The 24,255-nt window shown below is 35.4% G+C and overlaps 1 protein-coding gene across 4 annotated transcripts in view; it reads right to left on the bottom strand.

Moving 5' to 3' along the window:
* Positions 1 to 4,204: 4,204 nt before the first annotated feature.
* Positions 4,205 to 24,255, bottom strand: part of ATG5 (autophagy related 5) — a 119,801-nt gene continuing 99,750 nt past the window's right edge. For 2 of the 4 annotated variants that reach the window (XM_082855642.1, XM_082855641.1), the window contains exons 7-8: positions 21,930 to 22,047; positions 4,205 to 6,297 (exon numbers count right to left, since the gene is read on the bottom strand). In XM_082855642.1, the coding sequence (XP_082711768.1) occupies positions 6,161 to 6,297; positions 21,930 to 22,047 (255 nt within the window). In that variant the 3' untranslated portion in view covers positions 4,205 to 6,160. The remainder of the gene's footprint in view (positions 6,298 to 21,929; positions 22,048 to 24,255) is intronic. The other 2 variants (XM_082855643.1, XM_082855644.1) reach the window with 2 other exon arrangements.

Genomic DNA, 24,255 nt, shown 5'->3' with positions numbered 1-24,255 from the left:
CTTCTGGGAGGTCAAGCAAGATAACATCTAGTTCGCTCAAAGTAAATCATTCTCTCAGCTCCATTTTTCTCATAGTGGTTTATTTGTATGTTCTCATTGCAATATCCAACTATTATGTTGTAGTTACTTTTGTCTTCTCTCCTCTTACAGAGGTCCCTTAAGGTCAGAGACCATGTCTTTTCTCTCAAAATATCCACTACCCTACTTGCTCAACAAATGTTTGAGTAGACGAATCATGTAGAATTCTTTAAGATTTGGGAGAATATGCGGAACACAGAATTAGCAATCAGAGTTGGTTTTTACTAAGATATCCTAAATGCTCTAAGACTAAGGCATGGTCTTCATTCTGCCTAGAATGAAAAGTGTCGACCATGCATCTGATTTAGAGTTGAACTACAGCTAATCACAACCTATCTGGCATTTCTATTTTTTTATTCGAATGTTTCATGCATGGTACAACCCCAAAGTAACTTAACTTTTACCTGATTTGCTTATATATATATACTCCTCCCCAACCCCTGCCCCAACCTGGCTAGCCCTCATCTAAAGTTGGCTCCAGCTGATACCTTCACACGTCAGCAGTATCATCAATAACTTTCTGTGTCACACTTGAATGTTAGCATCACTATGGAACATCAGAGACATCAGGTAAGTTGACATTTCATATTACATGATAATTAATTTCAAAGCCATGACAAAAGGAACTATTGAAATACAGGCACTTAGGAATGACCAAATTCTTAAGGGGGGCATGGTTGAGATGGCCTACGCAGAAAAAGGTTAGTAGTCAGGGCACGAAATTTTTCTCTAGGCCTGCACACAACAGATCAGATACAGGTAACAGGTCACTGAGTTACTGTCTCTGTAAAAGAAAGCTAAAACCGAACAGTTTTGAGTAACAAGAATATCAACGTCCAAATTATGGATTTAAGCTTTCAGCAACATAGCTTATTTGGAAAATGTGCATTAGACAGCACAAAGATACAGTCACCACATCCCAAACAAGTACAGTGTCTCCCTAGAGATAAGAAACGCCTGCCACATGTACCAGTGCCACAGAAAATCACCCATCTATGGAGCCAGCCTCTCTGCTTGGCCTTTCCATTTGGAGCTCTGGTAATTATTTCCCTGGAATGCCGCATTTCAGCTCCATGGCTCTTTTGCCTACCTTAATGGAGGTTCCCTGAGAGCAATTATTCACCCCTGATTCCTGCTTACTTTCACACCTAAGGACTGACCATTTGCCTAGTTTCTATACTGGGATGGAAGTCTTGTAAAGAGACCCTGTGGTTTCCAGCCCTTTGACCACATCTTACTCTGTATGTGCCGTCAAATTATGGCCCTGCTGTGCAGCCAGACCATCCACCCAGCATTACCATGACAAGTTCTAACCTACTGTATTTCTTGCACATAGCTTGGCATATATTACTCATTATACACTTGGTGAATGAATTTCAGGAATGATACTGACAAAAATGGAACATAGCTAGAGGATGGCATGAATAGACTCAAGATATCTTTTGGAGGGGTCCTAAGCTTAAGAGATACTTCCAAATGGAGTTGTCAGAAAAAGTGGGATAAGCCTTACGCTCTAAACTCTAGGTCATTAGGATGTAACGATTTAATGTAGTATTCCCCAAACTAGAGTTCAATATGATGTGGTACTGGAGGAAAAATCCTATAATCAAGAAAATTTGGGAAATGCTAGATCAAATAGGTCTCTTAACCTTAGAATTTCTCAAAGTCTTTAATGTATCAATATGCTTTGGAGTCTAAAAGGGAGATATACTACACAGACTTTTCCAACCTTTTATTCAACAAGTATGTAGTATATAGTCCGCTGTGTTGCAGCACAGTACTAGGTCCTGAGAATACAATCCTGGGCCAAACAGACCTGGTCTCTGCTCTTATGGAGTTTATGCTCAGTGTGAGAAACAAATACCATACAAATATTTATTATAAACCACAGTAAACATTACGAAGGAAAAGTTCATCAGTATTTTCTAAATGATACATGAAGCAGATACCTCTTCCACTGAATATAAAAGACTGAAAGACAAATATTTCTCTTAAAGCTTTTCATAAACATGGTCCTAAGAGTCTACCTCAGTTTGAAGAACCCTGCTCAGAGGTCTAACACATTTCCCTTGCTAAACATGTATTACATTTTCAGAAGTAAGGTCTAAAGGCAAAAGCAAGACACAAACCACTCATTAATGAAAAGGCCAGAATTAATAAATACCTCTAGACGCTTGATGAGAATAGCTCAAACTTTAGGGGCTGCTTAAATTAGAGTGATGTTGAAACAGAAGATCTGTGCTGCGGTCTATGCTACAACTAAAATGAACGTGGACTGACGCAAGGTTCCGATCCACAGTGGTTCCTGCTGAAAGTAGCCAATTTGAGTAAGCCAGTCTTCACCAGTACTGCAAACCTGCACTCACTGCACTTTGTATATTGATTTCTAAACAACAAGGTCCTTCCTATTTTTATAGCTGGTATTTTTAACAGGAAAACATAGCATTGATTTTAAAGCATCATTAAATAATCCTGTTAATTTTTTTCTTTTTTATACATAGTTGCAAAGCACCAACTATGTGCAAGACACTCTACTAAGAACCATGGTAAACAAAGAGGAAAAAGCCTGGTTGTGCTTTATTTATTCTTGTCATATGGGGGTGGGGAAGCTATAGAGGGAAAGCCAAATTCATCACTTTCAGAAGAACCAATTAGTATGTTGAAACATGTTGACATTTCTAAATCTTCAGATTAGTCTTTATCTCACTGGTGATCATTCCAACATATTGTCAGTTGACAAGAATAGTTAAATATTAAAAAACTTAAATACTTAATGAACCACCTACAGGATCTAAAAGTAGAGTGCTTTTTCACTCTATGGTTCCTATATTGTGACTACTAAGATTCCATAGTAGTATTACATTTGCCAGTAAGTGTGGAGAATCAAATCTGTAATTCATGTTTGAGAAAATTGGACAAATAAATCTATGTGGTAAATGAATTTTTATTACAAAGAATCATTTAATCTCAAATTACTTGAAAAGAGGCATGACTCCCTTCTCTCCAACACCCGTGTCGGTAATTTTTAATACTTTCAGACCAAGAGATGATTGTATTTATAAAAACTTAAGTGGATGACAGAACTCAAGAGACCGGTAAGTATTTTGACTGATTCCACCCCAGTGATTGACCATGAATGGAATGGACTATAAATACCGTCATACTTGATTTTTTCCTATCATACTCCAAGATCCTACACTTCTATTTCAACTGTGTTGACACATCTAAAAGGAAACCCAACTTACCTCAGACCTAAATATCAACAGTATGATAAATAAAACATGAGACTGTCATTCTTGGGCATGACCCATGTAAACCATATTTCTGAAAATTGAAAGAAAAAAATGTTAACCGCATATAGCCTACAAAATATAAACATATCCTAGAAAGATTACCATTAAAAGTAAGTGTCACTCAATATCACATCTTGTATATTGTTTTCTTAGCAAACCATCCATTCCCACCTAGCTTCCAGTGAATGGGGGAATAAACATAACAGGAGCAGCCCATCCTGCGTTCACGTCCGACGGACTGCAATGTGTTCTGAACATCACCATGCTATAAAGACTAGTAGGTCAGTTTTAACTATGAGCAAGCTACTTTGGGTCTTTAGATATATAAAGTCCTTATCAGTTCACTCTATCCATGAACTTAGGCCATCCAAGTGAAAAACAACATTATGAAGGACAAGCGATGATTTACTTTATTTAGGCTGAATTTATTCCTTCCTAGTTAAACAATGCCAATAACTTAAGAACACATTTTCATCTTCTTAGGATGCTCACTGCCGAGGATGAGTTAAACAAGCACACTGAGATTTGTGGTCCTCTCCAGTTTTCTTTCATATGTTCTCCTTTAACCCTCCTATTGGTTATTTCTTTGAGAAACTTTTATGACAGGTGTAAGAATAAGGAAATTTTAATGATTTCCCCAATAGGTAACCTGATATATAGTACATTTCATTTTCAACTTCTAGAAATAAAGACAGACACAAAATTAATTTAATTTTTTAATAAACCATAAAATTTAAATATTCAAATAAAAAGAAACAAAAATAGATATTTAAGCCAGCACTAATTTCTGTTTTTATTCTTTCTCTGGGTATCAGAAGCTTGACTTACCTGGAACTAGAGTAGAGTAATACAGTTATGATGCTGGTGTAATAATGAACAAGTAGGTAAAAATGGGAAATGGCTTGATAAAACTTACTTTCAAATCTGGAAGTAAAGATCAGTAGCTCACTTGAGCCCACTGCAGAGACCATGCATTGGTCTTGTCTGTGAAAACTACTAAGGCTTACTGCTCTTACCACACTTATCTTCCTCACAGCTTAGCACTCCTGGCATTTTGATCCCTTTGCTCACTGAAGCTCACATCAGTCTGTCAAAACATCAAGAGGGAAAATCCCCAAACCGAATAGATGAATAAACACTTTTAATGTGAACAATCATATTCAGATCAACCTCTTTTGAAAAAATACAAGTCAGTGGGATTTTTAATCCTTAAGTACCTGAAATATTACTATTTTTTCCGCCTTACTAAAATGGCACTTTTCATTTTATTGACATTAGCCAAGTATTTGCTACTTGCTTCTATTTTTCTCTGATCATATTGGTATCCTGTGTTTTTCTTTTTGATTGAGGCGTATACTTTCCATTCCAGAATATTTGATCTTTGACTAACTTTATCTCTTTCTGTGGATAAGTCTGCTGCTGATTAGTGAAAATCATAAAAGGAAAAAGGAAGCAGTGAGCACTAGCAGGATCTCACTTCACATTCGTACAATTTTTTTTTTATGAGAAAAACATTCATCTTTATTTTGGAATCTAAAACCATTATTGTATGATACTGTCTTTTAGCATACTCAAACGGGTCAACATTCAATATGAACAGCAAGCTAGCTCACAAGAAACAAAGTGTAATGCACAAGTACGTTCAGCTGGTAGAATCCCAGCAGCGTGGTAATAAAGTGCAGCAAAAATTTCCTTATTTGAATAAGAACTCTAGTAACCTCTGAATATTTTTGGTAAAGTTAAGGAAAAGCTATTGCAGTCTGGAGATCGGTAATCTTTAAACTTCAAAGATTGGCTACCAGGGACCACCGTGAAACATTAGACCTGAGGCCAATGAAAAACACTAGCTTGAAAAGGAATGGGTTTTTCCAAAAAAAATGTAAAATTATACAGATGCTTAAGATACTATGATTTGACAGATTTACAGTGAAAAAACAGCAATGATAAATGGCAACATTATTTATACTTTTAGTGTAAATAACACAGATTGAAAAATCGGCAGCAAGAAATTCTATGACAGCTCCTGAGACAAGTTATCCTATGCCCTACACCCATTCCATGCCAATGATGACCAGACTGAAAGGTAACACACAGTAAAAACAGTGATCTAATGTATGTGAGTCAGAAAGTACTGGAAAAATGACAAAATTGTATGTTATTAAATGACAAAACATATTTAGAGGCTTTATTTAAAAATCTCTCACTGTTCATTATCAAAGTTACAAGATTGCATACCAATAGACAGACTGTAAACATAGGAAATTTTCATTAAGGAAAGATGGGTTTACTGTAATTTGATCTTTTACAAAAAATTACTGAAAGTTATTGATAACAGAATTTCTCTTTTACTTTCTTAAGTCTAATGCTCTTGAAAATTAAACCAATGTTTCCACTCCCTTGAGCTGAAGTTCAACCATGGTCACCTTAGGAAATACCCCTGTTTATTTGTTAATCAGAAATACAAATTGAGTGGCACATATTTCCATTTTCTTCTTAGGCCAAAGGCTTCAGCTTCATTATATTTTACAAGAAAACAGAAGACTTGCAGTGGTCCTGTAAAGTCTTTCATGTCGCAGCTGAGGTTTAATGACGGCAGCGGAGGAAAGCAGTGGTGATGCAAAGTAAGACCAGCCCAAGTGCCCTTATCTGACATGGAATCTTTTTCCTGTTTGGCTTGTAGCAGTGTTTCTGGTCAGGCTGCCTCCACCAAACCTGATTGAAGCAGAAAGGTGACATGCTCTGGTAAATCCTGTTTAACGGTGATTCCGTTTAAGCAAATGGTTGATCCTTCAATCTGTTGGTTGCGGGATGATACTAATATGAAGAAAATTATCTGGGTAGCTCAGATGTTCACTCAGCCACTGCAAAGGTGTTTCCAACATTGGTTCAATTCCATGAATCATCACTTGATTCTTTTTTCCCCCATCTATTCCAAGAAAGAAATCCAACAATAATCGATAAGAGTCAAAACAGTTGAAGAAAAAATAATCTGTTGCCTTTGAGAATCCTCAGTGAATTAAATGGATTTTACTGCTTTAACAGGTTAAAAACCTGGTCTGTTTCCTGAGCAGGAAATGTGGACATGGAGAAAGTTCAAATGTTGCAATATGTATCACCCAAAACAGAAACCTGAGGGTTACAATGAATTCTGATAAAAATTCTGTTGCTATATGTGAAAGTATTCATTCTTTCTTAATTACTGTGCTTACCTAAGATTGACGTTAATGAAACCACAGTGGAGAAAACAGCCCATTGTACCCACTGACCAAAATTTATTTTAGTTACACATTAAAAACTGTACTATACGGCTATTAAAAATGACAGGTGGGTGAAGTAGGTCAATACATATTTAAAACATACAAAACAGAAATGTGTCTAGAAGTCATCAAGAATAAGAGCAGTGTTTAGGAAGATGTTTAATAAAACAGATGGGAGCTGTAAGTTAATTTTCAATAAAGCTGTTCATATATGTATGAGAAAATTTTAGGGACTATTAGAAGAAGAGTTAAAGTTTTAATGAGAAGGAACTGGGAGTCTGACTCAGGGATTTCTGTTTCAGAGTACTGAAACTTGATTGATATTTGTTAACACCCATTCACTAATTAAAACGTTGCTGAAATTCACACTCTTCTCTGAAGTTCAAATTTTATTACAAATTAAATTTAAGATTAGTTTTGTGTCTTTTATGATTTTTGTATGATATACTGACGATCTTTAAAGAAAACGGAAGCATGCTTGGTTGCTACAGAAAAACAAAGAAAGTAAAACCAAACTCTTTTTCTAAAAACAGAAAACAAAATAAAACAAAACAAAGAACCTTCAAGAAACTTTGTATCACTCCTTTAGCACAATTCTTGGTTTGTCTCTTTTAGTCTCTTCAATCTACAACATCTAAATCTCTCAGCTTCCTGGACACAGAAGACAGCAAGGCAACAGGGAATTCATGGAACTGTATGAGAAGGAAATACCCTATTTTCCCTTTCTGCTCTGTTCAGAATGACTTTTGCATCCCTAGTGCTCAAATGTCTAGGCAAAATGGGCTGATGATGTATGGTGATAATGGCTTGGCTGGCACCTGAAACAAGAGACCCTTTTAAAGAAATATTTAAACTCCCTATTAGAGGCAGCACAGTCCTGGGCAGTGACAGTCAACAGATTGACAATGAGAGGACACAAAAACACTAGAGAATTGCTAAAAGAATGCCAAAAATAAAGACCTAACAAACATATTATCAACCCCAAAGATAACCAAATAAATGTCTCCAAAAAACCCTGAAACACTGTGTCATAGCTTCAAACAATTTTGGAAAAAGATATCACCTTATAATACTACTAACTTAAAAAAATTCTCTCATTGTTTTGATTTGTCCACCAAGCTTTGTTGCATCTATACATACTTTTTACACAGTTGTGATCACAGTATTAATACAATGATTGGTTTCCATAATGATGTGAACCATTTATAACTAAAAGATTAAGCTATATACAGAATACTATAGAAAGCACAGTATTAGTACTTTGAGGAGATTTTAAAATGTTGATATTCAAATGGATAAGCCCTCAGCTATCTGGAATGATTCATACTTTGTAAGTTCTAGACTGCCAAGGTTTCACTGTATTAAATCTTTCTTAGAATATTTAAAAACATTTCCGCTGTAGTTCTCTTTATATTCTTGTATATTTCTTTGAAATACCTTAATAGTCTCAGAATCTTCCTCCTACTTAGCACTGAGTCAAAAAAAAATTAAAGAGCACTGGTATAAGAGTCAAAGTTCCTTAACTGTAAAGTTCTTCCTTAAGCAGTGTCACCTTTGGATACTATGAGATAGAGCTGAATATCCAAAATACTCTGCCTGAAGCAGCATGTAAATGTGGCACACTGACGCATGGTGTGTCTGAAAGGCAAAAGGCTATAACCCTGTTACACAAGAGGACAGTTTAAGAACTGTACAGCAGAAGCTGGAGAACATAAGCACAATTCAAACACTTTGTAAAACAAACCCAATAAATCACGTTATCAGAAACCTGAATAGGCAGCCCTGATTCTCTGGTTTAACCTGGGGCCACTTTTAATCTGGAACATAAACGTGTCGCTAAACACAGACAACTAAGCAAGTGATGTCATATCCCTCAACACAACAGTTTAAGATTTTAAATATATAATTTGGTCACTGCTTACATTTGTCCAAATATTTCACCTGTGTATATTTATCTTTTTGGTTTTCTGACTTTCTCTGATGACGTAACTCTCATCAGAAGGATTCTTACAATGGGACAGCAGTTGCCTTGAAACTCTTAAATAATACTTCTCTCTTATTTATCACTGTATCCTCAGTGCCTAGCTGGTACCTGACAATAAGTGTTTTCAGAGCTTGGATCATTTTGCTGCTGGTAAAACACACTATCAAAATTAATGTTTTGAAAATAGTTTCTAATGACCACCACTCCTATGTAGAAGAGCTCTACTGATAAAGACTGTTTTGGTTATTGAAACGACAAAAAGTCAAAATGGTTCCAAATAAGCCAAGAAGTATATATGCCATCACCAAAACTGATGCTACCACAAATAACAACAAAGCATGACTGGACATTTTGGCAATATCAAAGCTAACAAGACTAAAGAGTAAAAATTTAGCAGATTTTTTTCCCCTAACAGAAAGGAAACATTTGATGATACTGCTACTAAAGTAAATCGTGTTTTTGGTAAATATATCTTTGTGTTTCAAAATGGGAATCTAGAATTTAATACTTGGGAATAAGAAATATGTCACTACAAAGTAAATGACTCAGGAGAAATATGTTACTCCACGTCCCACCCACTCAGATTTTTAAAAACGTTAGTCTGATGCTTTAAAGTAGGCAAACGTTTGAGACAGTTATCGAGTGAACTCATTCTATATGAAATTTTCACATACAGGGCACTTTTGGGGGTAACTTTTGATTTGGATATAATTTCAAACTTAGAGAAAAGTTGCAAATAGCACAAGGAATTCCTCTTCACCCAGAGTCATCAACTGTTTACATTTTTACCCCATTTGCTTTATCATTCTGTGTATATATATAAATACTTTCTGAATCATTTGAGAGTAAATTAGAAACAGAGTCCTTTACCTTTAAATATTTCAGTATATACTTTCTAATAAAAATATTCTTTTATATAACCATAGTACAGTTATCAAAATAAAAAACATTAACATTGATATTATACTATTATGTAATCATTTCAAATGTTATTAACTATCCTAATTATTTTTTTCTCCAGTCTAAGATCCAGTCCAGGAACCACACACTGCATTTAATTTTCAGGTCTCTATACTCTCCTTTAACTTGGACAGTTTTTAGCCTTTTCTTGCCTTTCTTAACCTCGACAATTTTGAAGAACACATGTCATTATTTTGTAGAATGTCCACACAGCAATTTAAAAAAACAACTTTTAATTCATCTTGTAAATATAAGGACAATCATTCATAAATACTTTGAGCTTGTGAATTAAGGAAAAGGACAGAAAAAAATATCGGAGACGAGCATTTTCTTTGAGTAGCAATTAAATTCACTTTAAGAGTTAGATGTTAAATCTAAAGAGATCATAAATCAATACAGAGAATATCATAATAAAATTTCATTTCTTATATTCATCTTACTTATAAGCCTCAGTATTATGAAAGATAAAAATGTAAACACATCATATAATGTTTTATTATCACCAATACCCTAATAAAAACAAACAATTCTAGCATCTACTTTAAAGTGAGCATTTTAGAGATGTGTGACAGTTTAAGAAAAATATATTTAGACAGATTTTGGCTGTATGATTAAAAGAGTAAGAATTACATACAGAAACAAAAAGAAAAGAAAGAAAATTCATATTAGTCAACAAGTCATTAATGAAAATTATGAACTTTAAAAAAAGACACAAATTGGGAGGGAGGCAACTTGAATTCCAATTCTGATAATGAAGGACTCTAGGCAGAACTCATCTCTTTCCTTATATATAAAATGAAGATGTCTGTCTAGATCTATGGTTTGCAAATCTGGCTGACCATCAGAATCATTTGGAAGATTTTTAAAAATATATAACCTCTCCAGACCTGAATCAATCTCTGGGGTAAAGTCTTTTTTAAAATGTTCCCTTAAATAAATCGTATAATAATATGGGTATAGAATTTTTCTTCAAACAAAATCTTACGCAGAAGCACAATATGTAACACAGGTGAAGGTGGGGCAGCTTTGGTTGATGTGGGATTGAAGCCCGTCTCCCAAGTCCTGCTGCTTGCTGACTTACGATCCATGGCAGTTTGTGATTCAACGCCACGGGTCAGTTTGTAAAGCACTGGTCTGAAACAGAGGATTGGTAACAAGTCTTCCAGTTCTAGTACATGAGTCTTTTATGCAAAGACAGCGAACTATCTGAGTTTAAACCAGTATAATACACTAGCTTTTAATTCTTAGGCAAATCACTTAACCTTTTGAGTCCCAGTTTCCTCCTCCTACAGTGTAGGTAAAGAATTCTAACCTCCAGGGTTGCAGAGAGGATCAAATGGGATATCCAAATAAAGCACTCAGCACAGAGCCCAGCACAGGGCTTGGACATAGTAGGCATTCAATAAAGTGAGTGATATACCGAAACGTATATAAAAACTGTGGATTTAATTAAGTGACTGGCATGCAAAGGGCGTGAGAATTTGGCCTCATGTTAATATACACTCTGCATTACTCAGACCCATTATTATGCAGTGTGGCACAAGGATTTTATGAATGTGTTAAGAAAAAAAAGAGAGAGAGATGAGAACAAAAAAACCCAAAGACACTATCATTATGCAAACAACAAAATGAATGACATTTTAAAAAAGTCATTAAGCACTGTAAACCCTCTGGATAAATCTAGTACTGCTCTAGATAGGTATATTCAGCAGGGCACATCCTGGATAAGTCAAATGAGCCCTATTGTACTATGGTGATGTTACTTAATAGACTTTAGGTATGGTTCTTATTTTAAAGATGAAAAATTCAAGTAGGGGGGAAAAAACTTCAAAAATCTTTGTTATACATTTTAAAGTATATCATTATTTGAGAACTTAAGAGTATGTGATGAATCTGCTTTTTAGAGATTTCTATTAGCAATGTCTCACAGCCTTCCTCAACCCAATCTGCATTTTAGCCATTATTTTTAAGCCAATTATTAACAAGGAATATGACCTAAATGTCTTTAAAAACAGGTTACTTGAGATTCTAGAGAGATGCATGAGTTTCACTCTTACTATTAATACGTGTAACTAAATATGTGAAACTTCTTTGAATTTAAAGGAAGCTAGAGAAATGGATGATGTATCTTTAAGGGAAAGTGCTTTTAATCAGAACATTTCAGATTAGTAACTTGTTTTTTTAGTTCACACTTGTGGATATGGAATAACAGAAATCTAAGGCCAAAGGTTGTAACCACTGTGTTTAGATTTGTGGCTTCACATTTATATTTTACATAGTTCAGCAGAAAATGCCTTGATTTGCTATCTTGGAATGTGTGATGCTGAAGGTAAAACTTCTGAAAAATATTTGATACTTCTGAAAAACAGAGATAAACTTTTTTACTGTCACTATTCTGAACAATGTTGCTCTGACAAATTCTTTAACTTCTGGTATGTTCATTAGTAAAACGCCAACTAATTGAGTCCATCGACATGAAAAACCACAGGCTGAAATCTGAAGTGCATACATCATGCTGAAGGATTTTGACTCAGCTTCAGCGATAATAGTCAGTGAGGTCAGGTCAAAGAGGGTTAAACCAAGCCAGGATATAGCCAAAGGAATACATCAAACGCTGATTTTAAAAGGGCAATTAATCTTAGACAGAAATGCTTCCTGGGGAATGAGATCTCAATCTTAAGAGCATACTACATGATGTAGCAGTAAAAATGAACATATACAAGCTTACAGAGCTTTTATCCTATGATCACAAACAGAAGGAGAGTGCTGTTTATCAGAGAAATACAAACCTATTTAAAAATACTTACATTAACTTCTTCCGGATCTATGCTCATTTAGTAGTATAGGTTTTAATGAACATAGAATATCACAGTTAATATATACCGAATATCTTTTCCCATGCGTAAATTTTATCTTTATATATATTTTTATTATTTCTGTCCAAAATATTACCAAAGCCTTGACTCTTAACATTTTGTATAAGATTTTTCAAAACATGTCTATGTTAATTCTTTCACTGACTTGCTTATAACCTTTATATTTCTTAATGAGGAGGTAATAAACCAAAATTTAAACTTAACCCCCAAATTAGCTATAATTATAAAAAGAACATTGTATTAAGTGACTGTGAGACCATTTACATAAACTGATTAAATGCCTCCTGATAAGATAAAAGTGTGGTACAAGTTAGAAATTAAAACTTGTTCACTTCAAGAAACCTCCCGCCCCCAAAAATAAAACTTTGAAAATATAGGTTCAAATGTCTTTGAACTAATTTTATAAAATGATCCAGTAATTCTAGTTGGGTGTAATAGGGCCCGTTAATATTTGTCAATTATGAGTTACAGAATAGTTCAAAACTAATTGTTTTATTTAAAATACAGGCAGTAATTACACTGTTTATATATGGTCAGATTAAGGTCTCACAGGACTTGTTTTAACGAAGAGATGACTTGCTTTTAATTGCCTGCATGTGTTATTATTTTGTTAAGGGAATTGTTTTCTAGTGCTAAAGATGAAATATTAATTGTGTAAGATCTGTTCCCACTTTTCAAAGAGTCAAGTTAATTCATTTAACTTCTTGGGATCTAGATAAAGGAAATCAGAGGCATCTCCTGACAGGCCCAGTAATCCCATCTTCACTAATGGAGAATAATGAAAATAATCAGTTTATTATTTCTTTCATTTTAGAAAAGACATATGTCAATGGGTTAAGTCATTAACAGATTCTGTACCACCAAAATTAGTCCATGTTACCCATGTGTTGGGACAAAGCACAGAGATGGAGGGAGAATCAAACAAACAAGGCGAAGAGTTCGATTCAGTTTAGATTTGATGACATAATGATACATTTAAGAAAATATATTATAATTACCAAGTTTAAAATAAGCCTCATAAGTTACTTCTGTCCAGACTTGAATATAGTAGATCTTTGTTGATGAGGGCTACATCTGAAGAACTTCTTGTATTACCACTGTGAATGACACTGTATCATTTCTTTTACACCCAGAGAGAGAAAACAATGAAGAGTAGAGAGTGTTAGGATAAGACTGCAGTCCAATGACCCAGTCCCACATGGCAGGCTCACGGTACCTCAGTGGAGTTACAAATGGGCCTTCCAGGGTTACTTGTGAATAGATGAATCTTCAAATAAATACGTGATTTGTTGCTTATAGTCTTCAATGAAAAGCTTTCACTAGCAGCAACACTTCCGGACCTCTTGCCTTAAGATTTTTCCTTTTTAACATATTTTAACAAGTATATGCTAGTCCAGCTGGCTGCAGGGACTATGGAGATAAGCTTACTTATGTCTTACCAGAGCATTCCTAATCACATCCAGAAGGTAACTTCTAAAAAAAGTTAAAAACTCAGTAGCATGGAACTCTTGCCATAACCTGAGGTATAAGCGGTTCCAACATCAGTTTACATTTAGAGCTCATCCTACAACTCTATCTTCTGTGCAGAGGCTGAATATCAACATGTACTTATCTCTGCAGAGTAGGATTATCAACAAATGACAACAAGAAAAAATAAAACTGGTTCTTGCTAACTCCACTCATTTCTTATGAGTACGGTTATTTGTGAAAAAATACTAACAAAACCATAAGAAAACAAAAAAATGTTAATTGTAAAACTGTGAAAAATACTAGATTATGAAATCTCACTTAAACAAATCTTTTGTTCATTTAAACCCTCCAACCATCCTATCGGGTGCGTAGCAGGTAACACCCTTATTTTATTGCGTAAGAACCATTAAAAAAAAAGCAACTACTAAATGATCTTCTAAATCAATCAATCATACCTTTGTATGAAGGTACAAAAGGATACTAGAATGAAAACAAATTTTAAATGAGTGAAAAAAGAATTACTGAAACTGTAAAACGATTATTATTCTTACTCCTAAACCCTCATTCTGATGAAGTTTGGGGTTTGAAGGCTTCATGTTTCTGTGGCATAAACTGGCAAATTGAAATGCCACCTCTTTGGGGGTCAGTGTCACCATGCTGACAAAAGTGCCAATTTGAAGTTCAAACTTCAAATTGAAGGATCTGCCTTGGAAGAATAATGTGAGATTTAGATGTTTCTTCTTTTCTTTTTTGCGGTATAGATGTTTCTTTTCTCTAATTGCTTTATGTCTGAAAAAAGCTGTTACAACAAACAGTTGATTCACTTTATAAAACAATCTAATCATATGCTATGGGGCTAAGGAGAAAAAAATGTGAATGCACCATCTTTCCTTACTTTTTATAGAAACTATTCTGTGGTTTCTCATAAAGCATGTCAAAAATAAAGCAGTATAATTTTCAAGTTAGACTACCTAAATGGGATATTATGACTCCCTAGCCTCAGTTGTTAAAATTATATTCTAATGTACTGACAAATAAAAGATTTGTACTAATAAAAGATTAGTACAAATAAGATTTGTACTAAAAAAGATTAGCACAAATAAAAGATCTGTACAATAAAAGACTTGTACAAATAAAAAGATTTGTACTAAGCAAATAAAAGATCAATTTTAGTCACTTAGTTCCTCAATACTTTCCCCCCACATCTGACCTCATTGAAAATCTTGTCCACATTTATGGGAGAAAAGTAGAAAAATAAAGCTAGTCTTTCAGGAAATAGAGTAGGGACATTTTAGGTCAGCATTTCAGACTAGACATTACCCCTGAGCAACCAGCCCCTGGCTAACTAGTGAAGGATTCTACTACAGTGGGACACTGTGGCCTGGTCCCTCCTTTGCAACTAATTTCTGCTCATCTTTAAGACTTAGCTCAGTCTTTACTGCCTACTCTGGAATGGATAAGACAATAAATCTTCCTACTATCTTTTGCATATCTCCATTCCTACACATATCACATCTGTGCATCTTTCTGTCCACTCCAACTGGACTAAAGTTTCTTAAAAGCAGGGACACCTTAGTAACCCCAGTGTCAGAAGACAGTATGATGTGAAGAAACTGACGAATAATGAAAGCTACAACATCAAATGGAACCCAAAAGTTAAATGGTAGTTGGGAAGGGGCTCAGAGAGTAAATAAAATCCCAGGAAGCAGGGCAGAAATGGAAAAAGGCAAGCAGCAAGAAGACTGTACTTGCTGATAAGAGAGATGCAGGCAACCCTGACTAATTTGCCACTGAATGTAAGCCTTTCCCTATACACACACTCCATTTGTACAATACCAAATATAAATTCAGGATTATAAGAGCCCAACTGTTACAGAGGACTGATCAACCGGAACTTTGAAATAAACTTATAAGAGTGAGAATGGGGCTTCCCTGGTGGTGCAGTGGTTGGGAGTTCGCCTGCCGATGCAGGGGACGCGGGTTCGTGCCCCGGTCCGGGAAGATCCCACGTGTCGTGGAGCGGCTGGGCCCGTGAGCCGTGGCCACTGGCCCTGCGCGTCCGGAGCCTGTGCTCCACCAACGGGAGAGGCCGCAGCGGTGAGAGGCCCGTGTACCGCAAAAAAAAAAAAAAAAAAGTGAGAATGGACATTATTATTTTTATAACCCTAACTTACTAGGTTTTTATACATTACATTAGAAAACTAAGCAATGGAACATGATTGGGCAAAGCTTATAAGATTTTTGTATTCTCCAAAGTAAAAGAATAAAAGCTATGATTTTTAGTTTTTAAAAATTTTTGTATGTTGTTTCTAATGGGCAAAGAAAGAAATTTCACTTCAAGCCTGCTACAGAAGCTTAGCTCTCTGAGTCATTTTAACTACTACTGACACCACAGAAAAAATTTACCTGAGTTCACCTTTGGTTACTTCCTGTTACCTTGGCTAACTTATCTAGTCACTTACAAAACAAAAACAGAAACACATGAAGCAGCTCGTCATTAGTTACAAGAATAATGACCTAAAGCACGTCTTCATGCATATTAGTACATTCTACCTTCATATGATGAAATAAGGCAAAATTCCTTCATGCATGAATCACTTGTTGTAAGGAATAGTAGACAATGGTGCCACATAACTTTTATGAAGCACTTTCTCCTGTAATCATGTGATGATAGCTAGTTCTTGTCCATACACACCCAATCTTAAAGTCTTTCACTTTCAACTTAAGTTGGGTGCAGGTGTTTCAAAATGCTTCACTAAGGACAATATCACAGGTGTACTGAACGAGACAGTAAAGTTTTTTACTGAAAGAGTGACTTGATGTTTTGAATACTCCCCATAGATCCTGAAATGACTGACAGTTATTTTCCAATGAGGTGACAAAAAGAAGAGGCAAATAAAATTTTTTCCGAAGATAAGATACTGGTATTAGAAATGTGGCCTCCTCCTGGTATGAAATGTACCATCAAGAGTACCTCAAAAGTATACGTACTATTTACATCATTTCAATGAAGTATGTGTATGTATTGTATGTTCCCTGATGGATACAAGCATGTGACAGTTTGGGTGGGAAGAAGTCTGTCACAAAAAGATACCTGCCTAAGAGGCAGGTTAGTGGATTAATGCTGTGAGTGGCTACCTCACTGCCCTCCCTTTAAAAAAGACCCAAAAAACAAGGGGAGTCACCTTGTGTATTATTTAGGAATGGATGGGCAGGTAGTGCAGGTTAAAAATTTAGGAGAGGGCTTCCCTGGTGGTGCAGTAGTTAAGAATCCGCCTGACAACTGACAACGCAGGGGACATGGGTTTGAGCCCTGGTCCGGGAAGATCCCACATGCCACGGAGCAACTAAGCCCGTGCGCCACAACTACTGAGCCTGCGCTCTAGAGCCCACGAGCCACAACTACTGAGCCTGCGAGCCACAACTACTGAAGCCCATGTGCCTAGAGCCCATGCTCCGCAACAAGCCACCGCAATGAGAAGCCCGCGCACTGCAACGAAGAGTAGCCCTCGCTCGCCACAACCAGAGAAAACTCGCGCGTAGCAGCAAAGACCTAACATAGCCAAAAATAAATAAACAAAATAAATAAACATTTTACAAATGGTTTAAAATATTTAGGAGAGAATAAAGAGTCTTTAAAGGAATAAAAAAGCCTCACAAATGTGTGTGCCACTCTTGTGCAGGACCACAGTAACTTTGTATATGTACTGTGATCTGGGTGTAGGAATGGCAAAAAAGCACTAAGGTGCATTCTGACAAATGTGTCAGCTCAAACCACGTGACTGCTTATCATTTACATGTCAGAACGTCACAGACAGCATTTTCATAAAATCAACAAGGAGAGTAGCCAGAATTATACACAGGAACACTACAGTAACAACAGCAGCTCAGGTCCCTAACATCACGCCAGGGAACACTGAAAGAAAAGTGTAGGTCTTGTGTGCAGGCCAGATTAGGTACTAAACACAAATCATAGAATAAATTGAGTTAGGAAAAAGCAAACATTTCAGAATGTTATTTTAAAGTAAACAAAAAAGTGAAAAGATTGAAAAGGTGAAAATGAAAATAAATGGTAGCATAGTAAAGTGGAAAAACCAATGGACCAGGAGATGAGACTTGAGTTCTAAACCTAGTTCTACAATTAAGCAGCTAAGAGACCTTTAGCAAATCATCTAAAAAACTAAGAGACTGGGGCTTCCCTAGTGGCGCCGTGGTTCAGAGTCCGCCTGCTGATGCAGGGGACACGGGTTCGTGCCCCGGTCCGGGAAGATCCCACATGCTGCGGAGCGGCTGGGCCCGTGAGGCATGGCCGCTGAGCCTGCGCGTCCAGAGCCTGTGCTCCGCAACGGGAAAGGCCACAACAGTGAGAGGCCCGCGTACCACAAAACAACAACAACAACAACAAAAAACTAAGAGACTGAACTAAAATAACTCTAAGGTTCAACAGTTATATGATTCTTTAAAGATGTCAAATACAAAATTAACACCCAACCAATTTCTTCCTGCTCTCCCTCCACTAAGGTTTTGTCTCATCATTCTGTGGATTTGTTGATAACTGTGCTGCCAGTTGGGGGGCTAGCGCCTTACAGTAGAACAGTTTTATTAAGGTTTTGAGTCTTAATTGTGATGTTCTCACTCAATAGTCAAGGATGTTATAAAGAAGTACATTTTACATGCCAATGTTCTGGAAAGAAGATTGTCAAAAAACATCTAAGAAAAGTACAATCAGGTAGCCATTTCAACATTAAGCTTTAGCTTAAATTTCAATTTACTCTTAATTGATAAAAGCATTTTTTCGATGTTCTTTAAAATACTGCAAAGTACTCAAAAAGAAAGAAAAACACAGTGCAGAGAAATGAATAACTGAAGGCCAATGCTTGCAGTGGGGGCAGCCTGTGGGTCCTGTCTCTGACAGCAATAAAAATGATCAATCTCTTAATTATACTTCAAATGGAAAAACTAGTCTATATTCCCAAATCTTCAAGAATGTAGCAAAATAGACATTAAATAGATTTTAAAAACACACACAAAACCTTTATAGCATGGATCAAATGAATTGGAAAAATAAGATTATTCCTAAAATTACTGGGAATATCCCAGTCCAAATTTCTATAACTTGAGTTCAAAACTAAAAAGTTTACTTAACTATCTCTGTGAGGATTTACAGGAAAATGGCAACACTGGTTGTCTCTGGAGAGGGGAACTGAGTCAGGATTTTATGTACAGGAGTTGAGATAGAGACTTTTCACTAAATTCCTTTATAAACTTTTAGATTTTGGAACCATACAAGTGTATTGTCTACTAGAAAAAATATTTGATTATTTAACTGAACACATGTATTAAAAACCTTGATAAATAGGACTTCATCAAAATAAATTATTTTTTACTCTTCCAAAAAAATGAAAAGGTAAGTCTCAGACTAGAAGAAAATAATTACAAACCATGTCTGGTAAAGTACTTGTATGAAGAATATATAAATAACTCTCAAAACTCATGGATTATATGACATATAATCCATGAAAAAAATGAGAAAAGGATTTACATAAGACATTTCATCAAATATATCCATGAGTAACAATAAGCACATGAAAACACTCAACATCATTAGTCATTAGGGAAATTTTAAAAAATCAACATGAGATGGCTAGGATATAGCCACTAGGATGGCTATAATAAGACAAAAAATATATACACTGATGAAGATGTGAAGAAACTGGAATCCCCATTCATTGCTAGTAGAACTGTAAAACGGTGCAGCCACTTTGGAAAAGTTTAGCAGCTTCTTAAAAAATTAAATATAAACTTGCCATACAACCCAGCCATTCCACTCCTAGGAATCTACCCAAGAAAAATGAAAACATATGTCCTGTATGTGGATGTTCAGAGCAGCATCATTTGTAAAGATGAAAAGGTGGAAACAACCCAAATGCCCATCAATTGGTGAATAAACAAAATGTGATACATACACCCAATGGAATACTACTCAGTAATAAAAAGGAACAAACTACTAATTTATACTACAATATGAATGAAACCCAAAAACATTATGCTAAGTGAAAACAATCTGTTGCAATTTTGTATAATTCCCTTTATGTGAAATATCCAAAAGAGGTAAATTACAGAGACAGAAAGCAGACTGGTAATTGTCTATAATTGGCAACAGGAGCAGAAATTAGCTACAAACAAGCACGTGGGAACTCTGAGGTGACGGAAATACTCCAAAACTAGATTGTGGCAATGGCTGCACAACTCTATAAATTTACTGAAAATCACTGAATGGCAAAAAAATTATTTAACAAAAACTCTTACTGAAAATGAAAACAAACTATATAGCAATAAAGAAGATTAGGATTATAAGATAGTATTATCCTATTATTAGAGATATGAGTATGTATGACAGTATCAAAAACCTTGACTAGTATAGTACAGTGGTGACAAATGACTCAGTAAATATAGTTTACTATATTTAGTAAACTGTAAGGTTATTATAAGAGGTTATAACTTAGAGGTTATTTAGTAACCTCTTAAACCAATGAAACTTGCTCAATTTTCATAATTTTGAGTAGTGGTCAATGATCTTTTCTATTGATCCCTTCTGGAACTGGTTCTGATGGTATTTCAGATGCCCCTCTTCTCCCCTCCTTTTGAGCCTTTGTGTATTTTCAAAGTGCTAGATATACATAGGAATGCCAGGAAAGGCAAGCACATTTAATTAAGAAAAATAGTTATATTCACAGGCCAAATAGCATACATTTTGAGTTCCATATTCTTTGTTTAGTCTTTTAGGCTAGAATATCAACATTCCTCTCAATCCTACTATTTCTAATTCTACTTAATAGGCAAACCATTTCCATAGATACTATATGATTCTTGAACTGTGTGATATAGTTACAAGTCATGTAAATAATACTGCCATCACCACAACTTAGGATATATTAATAAGAAACACAGCATTATCTACTGAAGTATTACCTTTGTATTTACTAATGCCTTACCTCTTCCCATAAAGGATTTAAAGTGGCAAGTTTTAAATGTTTTTCTATATGATAAATCCAAGTCTAGGCAATATATTAACAAATACAGCAATATGCCACTGAAATTTCCCCTGCAGCTTAGTGTAACCAATAATAAGACAAGTCATTCAGTAACAGGGTGATGGTCAAATGATGGTACATTGCTATAAAGGACCATAGTGCTGGTATTTAAAAACATAGCTTTAAAGAATTTTTAATGACTATCATGTTATGTTAGGTGAAAAAAGCAGCAGGACATATAATTTTATACACACACACCCCCCTCAAATATTCAAGTATATATCTGCATGTGTGTGTCAATAGTGGCCTCTATGAGTTAGGGGTCTATAGCATTTCCCCCCTTAGTTTTCTGCATTTTCCTAGTGTTCCTTATGTTGCAATTAAGAAAAGAGAATTGTGATTTTTATATTTTTCCTCTGCTTACAGGAAAACAATCTTAACCTAAGCTACAAAATGAGGACCAGAAAACAGGGCAAGTTCTTGACTGGACTTGTGAAATGTTAAAGCCTCAGAGAACAATGTTGAGTAAAACATTAAAGAGTAGCAAAAAATTCAAATAAAATACGTATCCATTATTCAATATTTTGAAATTTAAAATATCAACCAAAGGCAAGACCTTTTCTTTTTTTTTACTATCTCTTATTCCTTTAGAATGAAGAAACACAATGGGAGATTAAAAATAATGTTTACCAGAACTGAATTCACAAATGAAAGATGCAAGGCCCCAGAAATACGAGAGTAATTTTAAAAGTGTATTTTAGTTTGCTAAAGAGAGTGAAATTCTTATTCTCTTAGTGTCAATAATTTATAAAATAATAAGTTAAATATCAAGTGCTTCTATTTCAAAAGATGAACAAGATAATGAAAATATCTTCCTGAAGTAACTAACAACTGTTATTTATAAATATAGAATGCTTATGTTACTTCAGTAACAAAGAGAAATGAAAGAGATGTTTTAAGGTTGCTGATTATATTACCTTCAGGAGCAACTGCAGAAGGACAGACTTCTTTGAGGAGGTCTCCTAGTGTATGCAATTGTCCATCTGTAGCCACAGGACGAAAAAGCTTCTGAATGAAAGGCCGTTCAGTTGTTGTCTATTCGAAAAATGAAAAAAGATTTCAAACAATTAAGTCTCTGTTGCTGCGAATTATGAACTAATAGATCAGAAATTTAAAGCTGGCATTAGCTGTCTTCTGATATAGTGTAATCAGAAGCATATAACATCACAAATGTGGTATTATGGCCCAAAATGCTTAACACAAACTCAAGTAAATCTAATCACAGGAAGCAATAAAACAAATTCAGAATGTGCAGCATTCTAAACACAGCTGGCCTGAACACTTCAAAAAAGTCAAAGGGGGCCTTCCCTGGTGGCGCTGTGGTTGAGAGTCCGCCTGCCGATGCAGGGGACACAGGTTCGTGCCCCGGTCCGGGAAGATCCCACATGCCGCGGAGCGGCTGGGCCTGTGAGCCATGGCCGCTGAGCCTGCGCGTCCAGAGCCTGTGCTCCGCAACGGGAGACGCCACAGCAGTGAGAGGCCCGCGTACCACAAAAAAAAAAAGTCAAAGGCATTAAAAAAACAAAAACAATACAAAAAGATTTAAAGAGACTGACAAGATTTAACAACTAAATACAAAACACAAAAGTCTGACTGAATACTGGATTGGAGAAAGAAATTTAAAAAGATCAGCTATAAAAGACATTTTTGGAATAAATGGGGAAATATGAAATGAACATTAGATAATATTATTAAATTAATGTCAAATTTCTTAGGTGTGATAATGTTTATAAGGACAATATCCTTATTGTTAAGAAATTCATGATCCAGTATTTAGGAGTAAGGTACCATGATGTCTGAAACCTACAGTCCAATGGTTTGGGGAGGGGAGCGAGAAAGAGTATGTGTGTAGAAAGAGACAGCAAATGTGAAAAAATGTTAAGTACTGGTGAATCCAGGTGAAGGGTATTATATGGTCTTAGTTGTTTTATTATTTTATCTTTTCTATAGGTTCAACAAATTTCAAAATAGTAGATGTATTTCCTCGGACAATTGTTATTAGCACTATGTCATAATTTATTGCTAAGAGTTTCAACGTCTTACCCATTCTAAAAATTAGGTTTAATTTTCTCAAACTCCCTCTCTAGAAGCACGACAACAATGATGCAGCCTCCCCATGACAGACTGCGGAGGCTCTGGAATCAGCCAATCTATGAATAAATAGCACTGTCGTTTTTGAGTTCTATGATATTGCACCCAGTTTCTTTGGAAATCTGGGACATTCCATACCTCTTAAGTTTATTCTGGGAATAGGAGAACTGCCAAGAACAGAATAAGTAAATGATAAGGAGAATAATACCCACCACAACTCTTAACTGGTATTTCATTTTAAGATGCTAAGTTTTTGTTTTAAGCTTCCTGGAATGAAAAATCATAAAAACCTACAGGAACAGAGTAATACCTTAATATTTTATAAGAAAATGATTTCAAATACCTAGCCATTAAAGACAAGTTTTTGGTTTGTTTGTTCGTTTTTTAATTAATTTATTTATTTAGGCTGCACCGGGTCGTAGTTGCGGCATGTTTAGTTGCAGCATGTGGTATCATTAGTTGTGGCATGCATGTGGGATCTAGTTTCCCAACTAGGTATAGAACCTGGGCCCTCTGCATTGGGAGCGCGGAGTTTTACCCCCTGGACCACCAGGGAAGTCCCTGTTTGTTTGTTTGTTTTTAAATCACAGAGGTATATATCTCAACTTCTTCAAGATAACTTTTACCGGATTTGGTAAAAAAATCATCTGATTTTAAGTGCAGACATAAACTACGATGTAAGAAAAGCTAGATGTGGTGCAAGCATGTGAGTACCTCTCCTGGCTTTACACTGTGTGTTCAGTGAATACATAATAAATGTTAAAAACAGTGTTACAATAATACAGTTGAGCATATATGGAAAGTATGAAAAAAACTAAAATTTTAATAAGTATGCACTGAATATAATGCAATTCACTTCACTAACTGAACTCTTCATTTTTTAAAAGTATGATTGAACAGGGAACTCTACTCAATACTCTATAATGGCCTATATGGGAAAAGAATCTAAAAAAGAGTGGATATATGTATTTGTGTAACAGATTCACTTTGCTGTACACCTGAAACTAACACAACACTGTAAATCAATTATACACCAATAAAATTTTTTTTTAAAAGTGTGATTGATATCCTTCAATTTTGGAAGCTCATAGTTTTCCCACAGGTGAAACTGAGAATGATATCATGCACAATCAAGGATTAACTATGTGAAGA

The sequence above is a fragment of the Leucopleurus acutus genome (genome assembly GCF_964270905.1).
Source record: "Leucopleurus acutus genome assembly, chromosome: 15".
NCBI classification, from domain to species: domain Eukaryota; kingdom Metazoa; phylum Chordata; class Mammalia; order Artiodactyla; family Delphinidae; genus Leucopleurus; species Leucopleurus acutus.
This window is presented reverse-complemented; position numbering and strand designations above follow the sequence as displayed.